Raw genomic sequence first — 14,928 nt, forward strand, 5'->3', positions numbered from 1 at the left:
CCTGACTCCAATTTAGTTAAAGTTTTTTAAATTAATTTCCACACTTTCTATCATACTATATCACTTATAATGTATATTGTTTCTTTTCTGTCTCTTCGCAATAGAACATAACCCCCATAAAGGCAGGGATTTGGGGCCTGCTCAGTTCACTGATAGGCCTGATATGTGCCTGGCATTTAGGAACCTAATATATATTTGTTGAATGAATTTGTTACAGAAGATTTGAATAAGATGAGGGCCTGCTGGGAACTCCATTAAGAAGGAAAAGAGCAGCCTGGGTTAGGGAAACTAACAAACCTTCTACAGAGTCTGGATCCAGAGTCTTCAGGGCCTGGGACATTTGTCTGTTCTGGGTTGACAATGCAGTATCCCAAGGCTGGATGCAGGGCTGGGGTGGGGGCAGCAGGTGATTTCCAGACTGTACTTCCCAGTTGGGAGGATGAGAGTTGCTGTCATTCTCCTATGGTTTGTCTGCAGATGGCTGGCCACTCTTGTTCACAGTGGACTGGGGCTGGAGCTGACCCAGGATGTCTGCAGGGGGTACTCATCAACCAGAGTGGACCTGTGATCCCTACCTCTCCATCAGAGGGTAGATGTCAGAGAGGTGCCGTCCTCAGCTGGTCACAAAAAGGACTGAGACCTTACTGCACAGATCTCCTCATTGTAAAGAATAGGTGAAAATGTTGTAAAGAACACGTGAAAAGAACAGCATGAAAATTATGAAACTAAAGCTTTGTTAACTAGTCCGAAGGACAGTGGTTTTATTTGCCCTCCTGAGAGAAAGGCATCCCAAGCCAGCAGCTGTATTTGAATGAATGGAATGAAGGGAGGCAGGAGAAGGGCGGAAGGAGGAGGGTGATATAGATAAATAATGTGTTATTTTACTGCAACAAGGATTTCTTATTAAGTAACCTTGGTCAGCAATCATACCCCTAGAGTTAGATGGTAATTGATTTTGTTTAACCTGCACATTAAGTGAAATAGCCACCTTTTTAGTAGCATCTCTTCTTAATTAAAGCAATTAAGAGCTCTGGGATTCTCTATACACTCTGTCCAAAAACATTCATGCATTTCCTTCCTATGAACATTGCTGCTGGGCAGTGTTTTTCCCCTGCCTGCCATGTGTTTGTATTGTTGCTGTCATGTTTGTTTGTTTTTGCAGAAACAGTCCACATTAGTGATATGGTCAAGCTAAGTCCACTCGGGTAAATCCCAACTTGTCAAACTATCTTGCCTTTTTTTTTTTCCCCTTAAGAAAATGGATTATGTGTCCAGAATCTGACCGCTTTTCGTGACATCTATGGCTAACCCCCCGGCTCAAGCCACTGTCATCTCTCCCCTGGTTACTGTCAATGGCTAGTGGTTGGTCTTCCATCCTCCATCCTGACCCCTACAGTCTACTCAACACAACAGCCAGAGTGCTCCTTTAAGCAGGACCGTGGGAATGAGGCTGCTTAATTGTACCCATTGGCAGTTGTCACATCTGTTGTTCAACCTCTTGGGATAGGATTTGTGTCCGAAAATACCTCCAGAGATTCGTTCTTCCGCATCGACTGTTCAGGAGCACTGCTGCTTCCTAAGCTGTTTGAAGACAGAGGAGCACAGAGGGACGTCAGAAAGGGCTGGTAGAAACCGCCCTAATCAGGAAAGGAAAATGTCACATCACCAGTGTAGACAAAATAAAGCACCCAATTTTCTTTTTATAACGTGAGTTACTGTCTTGTGTGTTAGTGAGTCACCGGAAGTCTTCTCCACTTGGATTGCTGGCTCCTCCGCAGTGACCTCTGACCTTTTCTGCTTATGTGGTGGCATTTGGGTTGGTTCTGGTTTCAGGGCAAAGCTCAACAGGCTCGCGAACTTTTAACTTGATTGTAGCGTGTTGCCTTAGTGGACTGAGAAAACAGATGTTCCCACTTAATTCTCAGAATGATTTCTGAACTAAGGCTAAAGTAAGACAATCTAGTTTTCTTTGCAATTCTGTTTAAAAGGTAGAAAAGTAGATCCTCTTACCAAATAAAAGGCTCATCTAAAATATACCCCAAACTACAGGAAACTGTGCCCCTTTTTATCTCAACTTATCAGGAAGACCTCAATAAAAAATGGTGTAAAGAGAAACTTTTTTGCCTCTTGGGGCAGGAAGGCTTTAGCCGACATCAGAAACCCATTTAAAATGGCGGTAAGAGCATGAAGGAAAGAAAAGTTTAGTTCCTGGAACACCTACTTTTGTGATGCATGACAGTGATAGTGATCTGTCACTAACCTTTAAGGTTTTTAATTGGAATGGAAGCTCAAGGCTTGGTTTCTCTGTCCGTGAAGCATATTATGTGGGAGCTCTGGGGTGACTGCTGACCCATGGTCACGGTCACCTGCATCTCTTCAGCAGGGCTGCCCTGGCTTGACTGCTGTTGGCTGGGGCTCCAGGTACTTTCAGGGCAAGGGCTGCTGTGTTAAAACCACTTGCCATCTGTTGGTGAAAACTTTTTGGATTCTGAATTACTTATTTCTCCTGCTGTTCCTTTTGCTGCCAGGACTCATTTACCTATGCAACTTTATCAGGGGAAGTACCAGAATAACTTGTCATGAAGCTTTGTCCTAGGCAAAGGTCACGTCCCTAATGAGCAATCTTCCTGTGCCAGCACTAAGAAAGGGGGGGGAAAGAGTTCCCTTTACACTTGACGAGGTGGGGAGGAGACACAGCAGCCATCTAGCCTGATCCTCACTCTCGGGTCCTTCCGGGCAAAGCTCCAGCCGCTAGCTTCAGTCGGTTTGAGTTGAGAGTCCAGAGTGTTTCCAGAATCTCTTGCCCATGCTCCCTCGCTAGGGCACCAATGCCTGACACCAAGTGTGGCACAGGGTAGGTCCTCAATGACTGTTGGTTAAATGAATGACTGAGGTCTATGACCACAAAATGGGCAAACTGACCTACCCACCAGGAGTAGTGTGCTGGGCCCCGTTTATCCCAGTAGGCCAGGGCGCCTAGTTGGTGCAGAGCCACCAAGAACTCTGAAATTCTGATATAGTCTGTTCTTGCCAACCTCAAAAGGAGAGTACATGGAATAATTCTGGGGAGAAATTCAGGAGTCTCTTCCCACACAGACAAGCTTGGTGCTATGATATAAGCTGAAAGCAAGCGCTATGGGAAAGGCGGGCGTCTGCAGTCCTGGGGAAGAAGACTTGGATCTAAAGCAGAGCCAAGGGCCGGCCCCGTGGCTTAGCGGTTAAGTGCGTGCTCTCCGCTGCCGGCGGCCCGGGTTCGGATCCCGGGTGCGCACCGAGGCACCACTCCTCCAGCCATGCTGAGGCCGCATCCCACATACAGCAACTAGAAGGATGTGCAGCTATGACACACAACTATGTACTGGGGCTTTGGGGGAAAAATAAATAAATAAAATCTTAAAAAAAAAAAAAAAAAATCTTAAAGCAGAGCCAAGTGCTTTGCCAAGGAGAAACCTGAGGATCCGACTCACGAGCCCCTCGTCCACTAGAGTGTGGCAGCCAAAATCCTGGGCCAAAATATGAGATACGCTTCTCCACTGACTCAGTTTCACACAAATCGGTTTTTATTGTTAGTATCATCATCTTTTGTCCCCCCCACCAAAACGTTTACTAAAGTGGTTCAAATCTAGCTTTATTCACATATCCTAAAATATTTCTATGCTTTATGCCTTCCATTTTTTCACCACCCCCAAATTCTAAGCTAAATAGCAGCCACAAAACCCTAAGTGCAGAAGATTCTAACTCCTTCAAACCTGCTCCATTTCACGGGAGTTTCTAAAGATCTCCTGCCTGGAGAAACTACCACGTCCCAGTGGGTGGGATTTTATTCTTACGACAGAGTAGGTGTGATCCTGTGGGAGGCTCTTCCCCCGGCTCCTAGATCAGAGGCAGAGTTACGTGCGTGGGTCCTGGGTGGGAGGCAGAACTCCTGTACTGGGAGTACCAGGCTCGGGCCCCCAGTCCCTCCTTCCATGGTCACTAACTCAAAGAGGCGGCCAGTTGCGTGGGCCTGCCCCAGGCACTGCAAGCCCCGGCTGACCTTGGGGGTCAAAGGAGCAGCTGAACAAATGGTCTTAAGAAATGGTATTAGGAAATTTTGCCAAACATTTGAAAATAACCTATTCTAGAGTGATCTGGCTGGTGTGGGATGCGGTTAGGACAAGGTGAGCCTCCTTCAGAAGAAACAATGGTGGTGCTAATCTCCAGGGCTAAGTATCGCTTTGCTGGAAGTAACATTTCCAACCACATGCCTTATCTAAGCACAAGATACACTTGTTGCTGAGGTAGCGACACTGATATGCTTCTAGAACTCCTGTCTTCTCTGTGTACCCAGGAGGTGCGGTACAGATCGGTACTCGGGGCTTCGTGATGGCCAAGGTCTGGGGAGGGACAAGTGTTCCCTACTCTGAATGGTGATTTGGCCACAAAGGGATCAAGATGAGACGCGGGAGTCTTGCTGAACTAACAATACAAGAGAACTTTGGCAACTGTCCACGTCACCACTTCAAAGTTGGAAAAACAAGACTCTGTGGTCTTCAGCACAGCTACAGGCTAAGGCAGGCAGAGGCACTTCATGCTGATCGACCCGACGCTTGGGCACACGGTCTCCCAGCACAGGCACAGCAAAGTGACAACAAACTGAGGCACCGTCCTCATCTGGAGGATCCTAAATCAGAGAAAGGGGCACTGTTGTCGCTTCAAGGGAGGCTCTGTGTTTGAAGTAGGCGAGACACTGAAACCGGGAGATAAAACAGCGTGTCCACACCCAGATGAGCCAAGGAGGCCTTTAGTACAAACTGGTGCAGATTTGTAGGCTTGTGCAAGTTAAAAGCAAAAGATTCCATTACTGACTAAAGCAAAGGAAATCAGATTACACCGGCTTTTCTGAGTTTTGGAAAAATTTTGCACACAACGTATATCTACCAAAAATTGTAAAATCCGGTCAATCTCTATTAAAAAGTAGCTACTGGCTAATCCATGGTTGTGGAAGCAATTTACTTTCCAGCTCTTGGACTATTTTAGAAATGTTGATGTACTAGGGGATTTGTATTAGCAAAAGACCTGTCCTTTCCTCTGAAGCCACCTCACACAAACAGTAATCCCCAAAAAACTCTATAACTTGAGCCCAGCAAAGGAGCTCCTTCCACGATAGGGTCAACTGCCTATTTCTTAAAGATGCTTGCAAGAAACACAAATGCCAGTTTGACATTTCCTGATCTCTGGTTATTTACCAGATTAGAATCCTCTCTGGGAAGTGTTTAATCCTGCATCAAATACAGAAAGGCAAACCATTGGCTTCATGAGAGTGAGAATTCATTGTAAAGGCAAGCAGGGGCTCCAGAAGGGACCCAGACCTCTGGAAAGGAGAGGCCTGGTCGCAGCTGTTTCAGGAAGAGCCCTGGTAACCTGCCAGTTCACTCTAGTGGTGGAGAGAATTTAACAACTGGAAGAGAATCCTCTTCACGCACTCAGTGCGTGTGCAAATTTCACTGCTTCAAAGGAGATGCTGTGAAGAAGAGAGTCCCGAGAATCACAGCTGCACCAGGTTCACGTGACACTTGGAACCAAGCTGCCCGGGAGGCCATGGCACCAGAACATGCTCCTTGCTCAGAGACCCAGGACCCCAGCTGGTGGCTGCGGACTCAGGGGCACCCCTCCCCATCTTCCTGGGAGATGCCCAGCACCGACCTGTGGGGGATCCTACACTCTTGCAGAGATTTGGTGAGGTCAGAGAAGCGTCTCCTGGGCACCTCCATCGTTTCAATGCTGCAGCGTCGGTAGGCCGCCTTGTTCTTGTGTTCCGCCACAGCAACAACAGTTTGTAAGTCATCAGTTGGTCGGAAATGGTGTACAAACCTTCGGCCTGAAGGTGATCGGACAGCAAGCAGCAGCCTTGGCTCCTGATCTGATGGTTCCTCCAGGTCTCCAGCCCTGGAGGAGTTCTGTCTCTTGGTTTGGACCACAAATTTCCTCTCCCAGGAACAAGTGCGAGCTCTGGAATCTTCTTCTCTTGTCTTCCTCGTGCAGGTCTCCTCTTGGTCCAGAGCCTGGATGCTGCCCAGTTGTAATGAACCGGCCTTTTCAGCTACTGTTTCCACAGCCCCCTCCTCCAGGGTCTTCCTGTTGATGGAGGGAAGGACCGGGTATTTATTGAGGGAAGAGGAAGCCCCGAAGGGCACCTGCTGCAGCAGCTCGGGGATCTCCTCAGGAGCTCCCTGATTTGGAGATTTGGGTGTGCAGGCTCCTGGTTTCTGGCTGCTTGGCAACTCGCAGGGAATGGCTGAAGGCAGGGAAGACAGTGTGCGGCGAGAGTCCACCTCTGCGCCCTGGGGTTTGTGCAGACTGGGCCGCGTGCGTCCCTTGGCAGACTTGGGCCTTATGACGTGCATGTTTAGCGAGTCTGGCTGCCAAACGAGGCTGTCAGCTGCCGTGCTGACCACAGTGCTGCATTCAGGGGGGGCTATGTTCACAGGGGCTTCTGTGGCCATTGCTTCTCAAGACCCCTAAGGAAGCAGGAGAAAAGAGAGGAGGCCATGGATTAAACTTCCTGGGACTCCTGGATCCGAGCCATTCACTCTCCAGGTGCCAGAATAACCACCAACCGACCAGCTACCGTTGGGGGCCAGAGGCTTCCCTGGATTTCTAGCATCTGGAGAGGAGCATCAGCTGCAATTCATTCATTCATTCATTCATTCATTCATTCATTCATTCATTGCAGGCACTTGGAATTTATCAGTCAACCAAAGTCCTTGCAACTTAAATTGTTACAGTGAGGAAAGACAAGAGTTAAACCCACAAGTAAATCGATATTTTCAAAGAGTAATAAGTGTGATGAGGAAAATGAACAAAGCATTGGACCAGAAGGTGACTAAGGTGGGAGACTAATTCTTATTTTTACTGGGGGGGGGGTGGTTCTTTAAGCTGAGAGACCAGAATAATGAAAAGGAACAAGCCATGGTACAGTCTACAGCAGGGGTCAGCTAACTTTTTCTGTAAACAGTTTCGGATTTGGGAGCCACATGGTCTCTGTTCCAACTACTCAACCCTGCCACTATAGCACAAGAACAGCCAGAGATGATACGTAAACCAGCCATTGCAGCTGTGTTCCGATAAAACTTTATTTATAAAGACAAAAGTAAGCCAGACTTGGCTCACAGGCCACAGTTGCCCACTCTTGATCTAGGACCAAGTGTCCAGGCAAGAGAAGAGCGTGGACAAATCCTGAGGCAAGGCCGGGTTTGGTGTGCTCCGGGGAATCTGCTGGCTCCCGGGGTGGGCTCTGGTCCAGGATTCACCACAGAAGAGCCACCCTCAGTGACCCCCATTTTCCCTTTCTCCCTCAATCCTTTACTTACTCTTTTCCCACCTACCCAGAGCTTGCCCTTACTTCATGTTCCTTCCTACTGTCTTTCCATTCAGCCTTGCTCAGTGGATCTGCACAAATCACTTAATGCAGGATCCCTCCACTGCCCTAACTTGGTCATTAGCGGTTGCAGGGAGAGGAGCAGGAGGCCCCACTGCTGACCTGCCCACTGGCCAGAACTCACAGAGAGGTACTCAGGTTCTAGACCAGGGGTCAGCAAACCTTTTCTGTAAATGACCAGATAGTAAATATTTTCAGCTTTGTGGGCCATACAGTCTGTCACAACTACTCAACTCTGCCCTTGTCATGTGAAAGCTGCCATAGACGGTATGTAAATGAACGGGGGTGGCTGTATTCCAATAAAACTTCATTTATGGACACTGAAATTTGAATTTCATGTGGCACAAAATATTTTTCTTCTTTTGATTTTTTTCAACCATTTAAAAGTGTAAAAGCTATTCTTAGCTCACGAGCCACACAAAAATGGCTGGTGGGCTGGATGTGGCCCGTTAGCCATCACTTACCAAACTCCGTCCTAGACCAACTCCAAAGGGGACTCTGGGCACATAATTCTATAGATGTGTGAGCCAGAAAGGCAGAGCAATCGCCCTATGGTCACAAAGCCAGCTAGCAACAGAGCCTGAAATAGAACCCAGGTCCTGTGACACCCGGTCCTGTTCTTGAGGATGGGGCTTGGCGTCTCCCCAGCACTTACCACAGTCTGTCTCTTCCTTAGCTGTTTACATTTCTGTCTTCCCAAATACCTTGTAAACACTTTGGGGGCCTCTGGATTTGGCTTTTCCACCAGGGGTGCTCATGAGCGCTGGCAAAATCACACGGAAGCAGTGTTCTGAAGCGTGGTGGGAGGTGTGAGCATTTCTCTGTGCAGGCCCAGAATTGCCAAATCAGGTCTCCCCCTCTTTCCTCGCCATCTTGGTGGCCCCTTCGCTAACACGGTTACCACCACCTCCTCCTCCCAGTCCCAGGCTGCATATTTCCCTGGACACCACAATGTCTTGGGCTCCCTGCCTCCCTCTGAATCGTGACCACCACTGTGACCACTGCTCTCTCTGCCCACAGGCTGACCAGGTCTCTCCCAGCCCTCTAAAGACCTTCTGGTAACTTCCCAGTGCCTCATCGTCCCCAAGAAGCAGCATGTTTGGGTGCAAAGGACACAGGAGCCGGTGTCATAAGACCTGGGTTCTATTTCAGGCTCTGCCGAGAGCTAGCCATGTGACCATGGGACAACTGTTTGACCTTTCTGCTATGTCACTTTCCTCATCTATAGGATTGGCTATATGACCTTGAAGACATTATTTAAACACCTCTGAACATCAGTCTCTTTATCTGCAACATGAGGACAGTAATATGAAATAATGTAGGTAAGGCCGTAAGCAGCGGGTTTTGCACACAGTAAAGGCTTAATTAAGTGGTAAGGTTTCTTTTGCTTTTGTTCTTGCTTTTCTGCTTGTTGAATGCTTTGTATTATTTTTGGTCCAAAAGCCTTACCTGTGGCTTCAGAGCCTTTCCCCAGAGCATCCTTGGTGGTTCTACTTCTTGTCACCTCTCACCAGCTGGGTGAATCCGGGGACTCATCCTGCCCTGCCCACTGCACAGAAATGCTGGAAGGTTGATTTCAGTGAGCTACAGCCTATGAAATTGCCTCAAAAATGCGAAATAAATGCTTCCTAATAAATTTCTTCTAACTCCACACTTTAATTGTATACTTACCTCAAATTCACTTACTGCAAGCTACCTTCATCACACAATCCTGAACAAGGTAGTTCAAGCCTCTCAGATTTGCACTCTGACATTACCATTCTGTGTGCCTTACCATTATTGCCTAATTTTAGGGAGTATCTTCTTCCTCTCCACTAAAACCACAACCAAACAAAACACAATATCCCTATACATTCCTGAAGTCCTACTCAGTTCAAATCTCCCCTCTCTTTCTTGACTTAAAGGCCTGTATGTGTGCTCCATTCTACTCACAGACTGAGTCTGTCCGCACTTTCCACTTCTCACCAGTCTTTCACACCCAATCTGGCTGCTGGGAGTTCAAGAGCCTTCTCGTTAGCATCAAAAAAGACTACCCATCTCCTCGTTAATTTAATCTATTTTCTGATCCACTGTGGAGAATGCGTTTTTTTTATAAACATATTTTAGTTTTACTTTAGTTCTAAAGTCTTTCACTTGTAATTAAGCAGCTCTGCACTTGAACTCAGGATGGCATGAGAAGGTTCTAATTGGCCAACGGTTCTGCCAAAGATAAGCTGGACTGGGAAACCAGCTCCCCTCTCTGCCCACCTTCCCCCCCTCCGGGAACGGCTATTAATTTGCCACAGCTTCTACAGAATTATCACAGACTTGGCTTCTAACTCCCACACAAGCCTCGGGAAGGTTTAACTGTCAGTGAGTTTGGTAACTTAGAAACCTCTTCCTTAACAACTTTGACGAGCAAAGTCATGTGTTCTCACAGCTCTCTGCTGGATTATTTTTAACAGGAAAACTTGAGTATGTGCATGTACTTTCTATACCTTTTGGTACTATATAATTATCCACGTACAGGGGGTGTCATATTCAAGACACCCTGGTCATAAGATAACATGACTGTGAGCTATCTCAGAGAAAAAAAAAAAAAAAACCTCAATTATGACTAATTCCTATAAGCCCACTCATGGTTATTTAGAGACTAACACCTCCTTCAGGTAAAACCATTCCATCGAACCTGCTTCCATAACCCACTGCCTCCTCCCGGGTGCAGGGACCATCTGTTACATGGAGGAAACACCAACTCTCCCCAGCCTCTATCACATGGAGAGGAGAAGGGAGGGAAACAGGTGTTGGGGACCTGGACCAACTGTGCCTGTATATTCACACCTTGGGTCCCGAACTCCACCCACCCCCTCAGTCCAGGAAGGCTTCTGCAGCACCTGTCATTGTCCCTGTTCAGCTCATTTCACCACCTCTTAGGCCTGGCAGGCTCTCAACCACAAAGAGATTTGAGAAGATCTGAGCGTAGGCATCCATTAAGCTGCCAGCTGAATGGGCAAGTGGCCTGTTTACTTAAACATCATAGCTGCACCCCAGAGGCCTGCTAGGATCAGGAAACAAACACTGATAACTGTTTCCAAGGAACTGCCAAAACAGCAGGTGCCCATTCCTTAAGATGAATTGCCAAATCAACTAGAAAAAAGGAAAATTTGATAGGAAAAGCGAAAGCCACATTCTTGCTTTCCAAAGGCACCCACCTCCCACCACAGGGTCAGACCACCCTATTCCACTCACAACCCAAATCTAAATTGACAGTAATGCAATAAAAAATAACCACCCACAGCCCATCTGCTGGTATATACCAAGAATGCATACATTTGAATTGATCTTTTAAAACTGTTTATCAGTTAATACTATCCCCTGCCAATGCCCCCTCCTCCTTTGGAGGCTTCAGGATGAAAACAATCAGAAGAACCGACAGAAGATGGTAGTTGACCTGAGAATGAGAAAACTGTGGTACCATTCTACCCCAGACTAATGATTAGAATACACTGTCCTATGCAGAGTGCCACGTTTAGCAGGGGGAGTGGAGAAATTGGACCATAAGCCACCAAGTGATCAAAGGTTTGGAAAAGGAATTGGAGATGAGTCCAACAGCGGAGGGGTGGGGGGTAGCTCAATTATTTCCAAGAACTGGCAACTCAGGAAGGAAGCAAGCTTAAGCAGCAGAGGAGGGATTTGGGGGAGGGCAAGAAAGCGAGGCTAGAAAGTGAGAGTTGACTTGGGTGAAAGAGCACTGGTCTGGGGGAGGCTCAGATCTGCTTCCGGTCTCTCCGTGTGACAGGCTGTCCTGCTGTCCCTCTGGGTCTGTGTCCCGGTCTGTCCTGCCCAGCCAGGAGGGCATGGCCCAGCGGTTTCCTAGGCCCCTCGGCTTCTGCAGAGCCCGGCAGGTGTCCTAGTCCAGCAAGGGTGAGCTCTGGCCAGGCTGGCTTTGCCCCTGGGGAGTGGCCACTTCTCTCACGGCCCCTGCCCTGTCTCCCCGGGGCTCGCCCCAGGGCCGGCTCTGGGGAGGCCCGCCGGGTCCATGTACCGGGGCTCGGATCAGCCTCCCTGCGCCCCTTCCAGGCCACGGGAGGGAGGCCGGGCCGCGCTCACCTCGCAGCTGGCCTCCATCCGCCGCCGCCGTCGCCCAGCTCCGTCCCGCTGGTAAACAGCCCGGGTCTCCCGGGCAACCGCGCTGGTGGGGGGCCACGTGCTTCCGGTGTGGGGTGTGGCCGGATTGGCCTGGCCGGGTGGGGTGTGGGGCCGGGCACTGGGGCGGAGGCCCGGGGAGGCGACCTGGACGTGGCCCGCCCTCACCTGCCTCCTGCTCTTCCTCACCTCGCCTGTCCCTCGTGCTCGCCCCTAGGGGAGAGGCCATCATGGGGAGGGGAGCCCCGGCCTGGGGGCTGAGGGTGGGGTGCAGACTCAACTGCCTCAAACCCGTTTTGTGACCTTGGGTCAGGCCCTGACCCTGTCAGTGTCCCCGGCTTTCAGAGGAAGCTGCTGGACTGACTGATTTCTGGGAACCCTAGAATCTGAGTGGCTGCTTTTAGGGCATCTGTTAGAGTTCAGGACCACTTGTCTGCCTCATGTGTCCCCAGTGCAACCCTCTCCACACCAGTTCCTGGACCTCCTCATTTCCACGTCAGCCTCCCGCTCCCGGGCCATACCCGGAACCTGGTTGTCAGCCACCCCTGCACCTGCTTTGTCCCTCCTGCCCACGACCTCTAGTAATTCCAGCAGTTCCAGTCACTTCTACCTCGTTTGTCTTTCAACATCTTCCAGACTCCCGTCCGTGGCCCTCTCTGCTTTCTCTCTGCCTATCAACCTGCTTCTTCCCCATCCTGTGGAGTCCATGGTCCGTTACCTCAGCCAGTCTCTTGCAAGAATCCTCCATGCCCTTGTCGGCCTGTCTCTCCACCTGATGAAACCCCAGTCAGTCCTCCTACAACCAGGTACGGAGGAAATCATGACCAGCCACAGTTGTTGAGGTAGTGGAAGCTGGTCTCCAACCTCAACTGGACCCTCAATCCTACACAGACATCCTTCCACCTTCCCCAGCTCAGTTCTGTCTCCTTTCTCCTCAGTGGCTATTTCAAACCTTGTCCTCTCTCCTGAAATTGCCCACCTCTGCCCCCCTCCTCCCACTCAAAAGGTATCCTTACTTCCCTCTTCAGAGAGAAAATAGAAGCCATCATATGGAAAGGTTCTCAGCTTTCTGCCATCAAATCTACAGACTTGCCTACTTCTGTCTCCTTGCTTTCCTCCTTCCCTCCTGTTCTAACGCGAGGGAACCCATCCTCTGATTCTGTCCAAGACTGCCTGCTCTCCACGACTGTGCTGAAGCCTGTTCCCTGCCACAGGGCCTGACATATGCACACCCTTACCATACTCCAGGCATTTGCTCCTGCTCTCCCCCCAGCCTAGAAGATTCTTCTCCACCTTCCCAACCCCCTCCCCTTCCTTTGCCTAATGCTCGTTTACCCTTCAGATCCCAAGTTAATGGTTGAAGATTTTCTTTCAAGATGGAAGTAAGATTGCTTCATAAGATGTCCTAACTGGACTCATGTCTGCCAGGCGCTGTTCTAGACTCTTGCAATATGCAAATGAATAATTTAGTGACTATATTATTAGAAGGTAATCTTAGTAGATATTCAAGAACCGTATCATCAGAAAAAAAGAATTAGGATTCATTACCTAGTATTGTGGCAAAATATTTGCTCTCTTGTCTATCTTGGACACATGGACACAGGATTGCAACAGAGCACAATTCCGACCCTCCTACAAGTTCACAATTTGGTTGAGAAGACACATCGCATATCCATAACTAGTTACAAATCAGATGATTTTCAATACAGCTTGAGCCAAGGGTGGAAAAGCAGGCACAGGCTGGACATGATTATGTCCAAGTGATTGGCAACGACAGGAAGTTCTTTGGGGCGTGGGAAGGAGGGGATCCTTTCAGTGGCGGTGTTTCTGCCCATCTCAGAAAAGAAGCGCCTGGTCTGTGGCTGCTGCTGCTGAGGACATGCAGGGAGGCATCTGAGGTCCCAGGGGGGTGGCGGTTGTAGGAGCTGATGCTTCTGCAGCTCTGTGCTGGTGGCTTATTTCTTGTAAATGATTCTGTCAGAAATATCTAAGCAATGCTCTTCAGCCTTTCAACGCCCACCCAAAAAAGATGAAAGTGGATGCTTCATCAGCTATTTTGATATCACCTAAGAATTATGCAATCTTTTGGAAAATCAAATTGGCTTCTCACCCCCTTTGTGTGTGTGTGTGTGTCGCCATGTGGGCATGCAGGGAAATGGTACTTATGCCCAGGGTGTTTAGTATTTGGCAGTGTGTCCCTCTTGCTCCCTGATGCCAAGTAACGCACAGCCCCAGGGGGAGGCTGGCGGGAAGGAAAGGAGCCGACCAGTCAACTGCTATGCCTGCCTGCTCTTTAAAGAGAGAGCTGATTCTGCTGCCTTTGTCCCTCCTTCTTTAAAGAGGGTGTCTTCAGGGGACAAACTCTGTAATGCCTGGTTCCTGGCACACGTGCACAGTGGATTCTCAGTAAACGTGGCCAGAGGTCACTGCTCTGCCAGCTTAAGTGTGGACTCACCCTCCTTCCTGGCCATGGTCCCCTCTGCTCCCCAGCTCTCTCCCTGGGCTCCAGCCAGCTTGTTCCCCAAATGGGCCCTCAGCTTTTTCATCTCCAGGGTCTTTGCGCATGCCTGCCCCACCCTGCTCCCTTCCTTGAAGTTAATCCAAACTTACTGATCCTTTAAGGTCCATCTTAAAAGTCACCTCTTTCATGAAGTCCTTTCCTGACCATCCCCTCCCTACCCCCCAAACCTCATGTGCTTTTTCTGGTCCCTTTTGGTCCAGTGGAACATGCCCAAGATGGCACCACGCACCCTTACTAGGTCAGCTCCTCTAATCTTCACGACTCTCCTCCATGGAGCCAGCATTGGTCTCCTTTGCCATGGAAAATAACTGAACCTCCTGGCCCCCTCAGGTTAATGAGTGGCAAAGCAGTTGTAGAACCCCATCCAGCAGATTCCAAAGCCCACTATGTACCCCAGAGCCCTGCCCCCACCCCGGCATTCCCACACGGCACTTCATCTGTACCTGCCTATTGCTCAGGTCATAGCAGTTGCAGGCATGGCCTCTGGAGTAAGGCTTGAGTTTGAATCCCGGCTCCCTGATAGCTGAGGACCTTGGATAACTGATTTACCTTCTCTGGACCTCTGTTTCCATGTCTGTAGAATGGAGATGCTAAGAATAGGATTGTTGTGAGGGTGAAATGAGATAACACATGTCAAGGTCTTAGCACAATGCCTGGTACATGGTAAGTGCTTGGTGAGGGTTAACAGTCATTATCATCTTGTTTTCAGCTTACAGTGCACATCTCCTTCCGTAGGTTATGAGCTCCTTGTGGGCAGGACTTTGCCTGTGTCTCAGTCTCCTGCTTTGCCCACACAGTGTCTGCTTCGTGGTAGGTGCTCAGCGAATGAGAATTAAATTAATGATGATGGTGATGCTGATTC

The 14,928-nt window shown here is 49.1% G+C and overlaps 1 protein-coding gene across 1 annotated transcript; it reads right to left on the minus strand.

Annotated features, from left to right (window-relative positions):
• Window positions 1-5,253: 5,253 nt before the first annotated feature.
• Window positions 5,254-6,493, minus strand: UBXN10 (UBX domain protein 10). Its single transcript, XM_087445812.1, has one exon. The coding sequence runs from the start codon at window positions 6,483-6,485 to the stop codon at window positions 5,640-5,642; it is 846 nt and encodes a 281-aa protein (XP_087301938.1). The 5' UTR covers window positions 6,486-6,493; the 3' UTR covers window positions 5,254-5,639.
• Window positions 6,494-14,928: the final 8,435 nt, after the last annotated feature.

The sequence above is a fragment of the Ceratotherium simum genome, chromosome 22 (assembly GCF_057802395.1).
Source record: "Ceratotherium simum simum isolate JZ-2026a chromosome 22, ASM5780239v1, whole genome shotgun sequence".
Taxonomy (NCBI): Eukaryota; Metazoa; Chordata; class Mammalia; order Perissodactyla; family Rhinocerotidae; genus Ceratotherium; species Ceratotherium simum.

Excerpts from the sequence above, each read along its gene's own strand:
- UBXN10 (XM_087445812.1), bottom strand. The coding sequence starts at position 6,485 with ATGGCCACAGAAGCCCCTGTGAACATAGCCCCCCCTGAATGCAGCACT.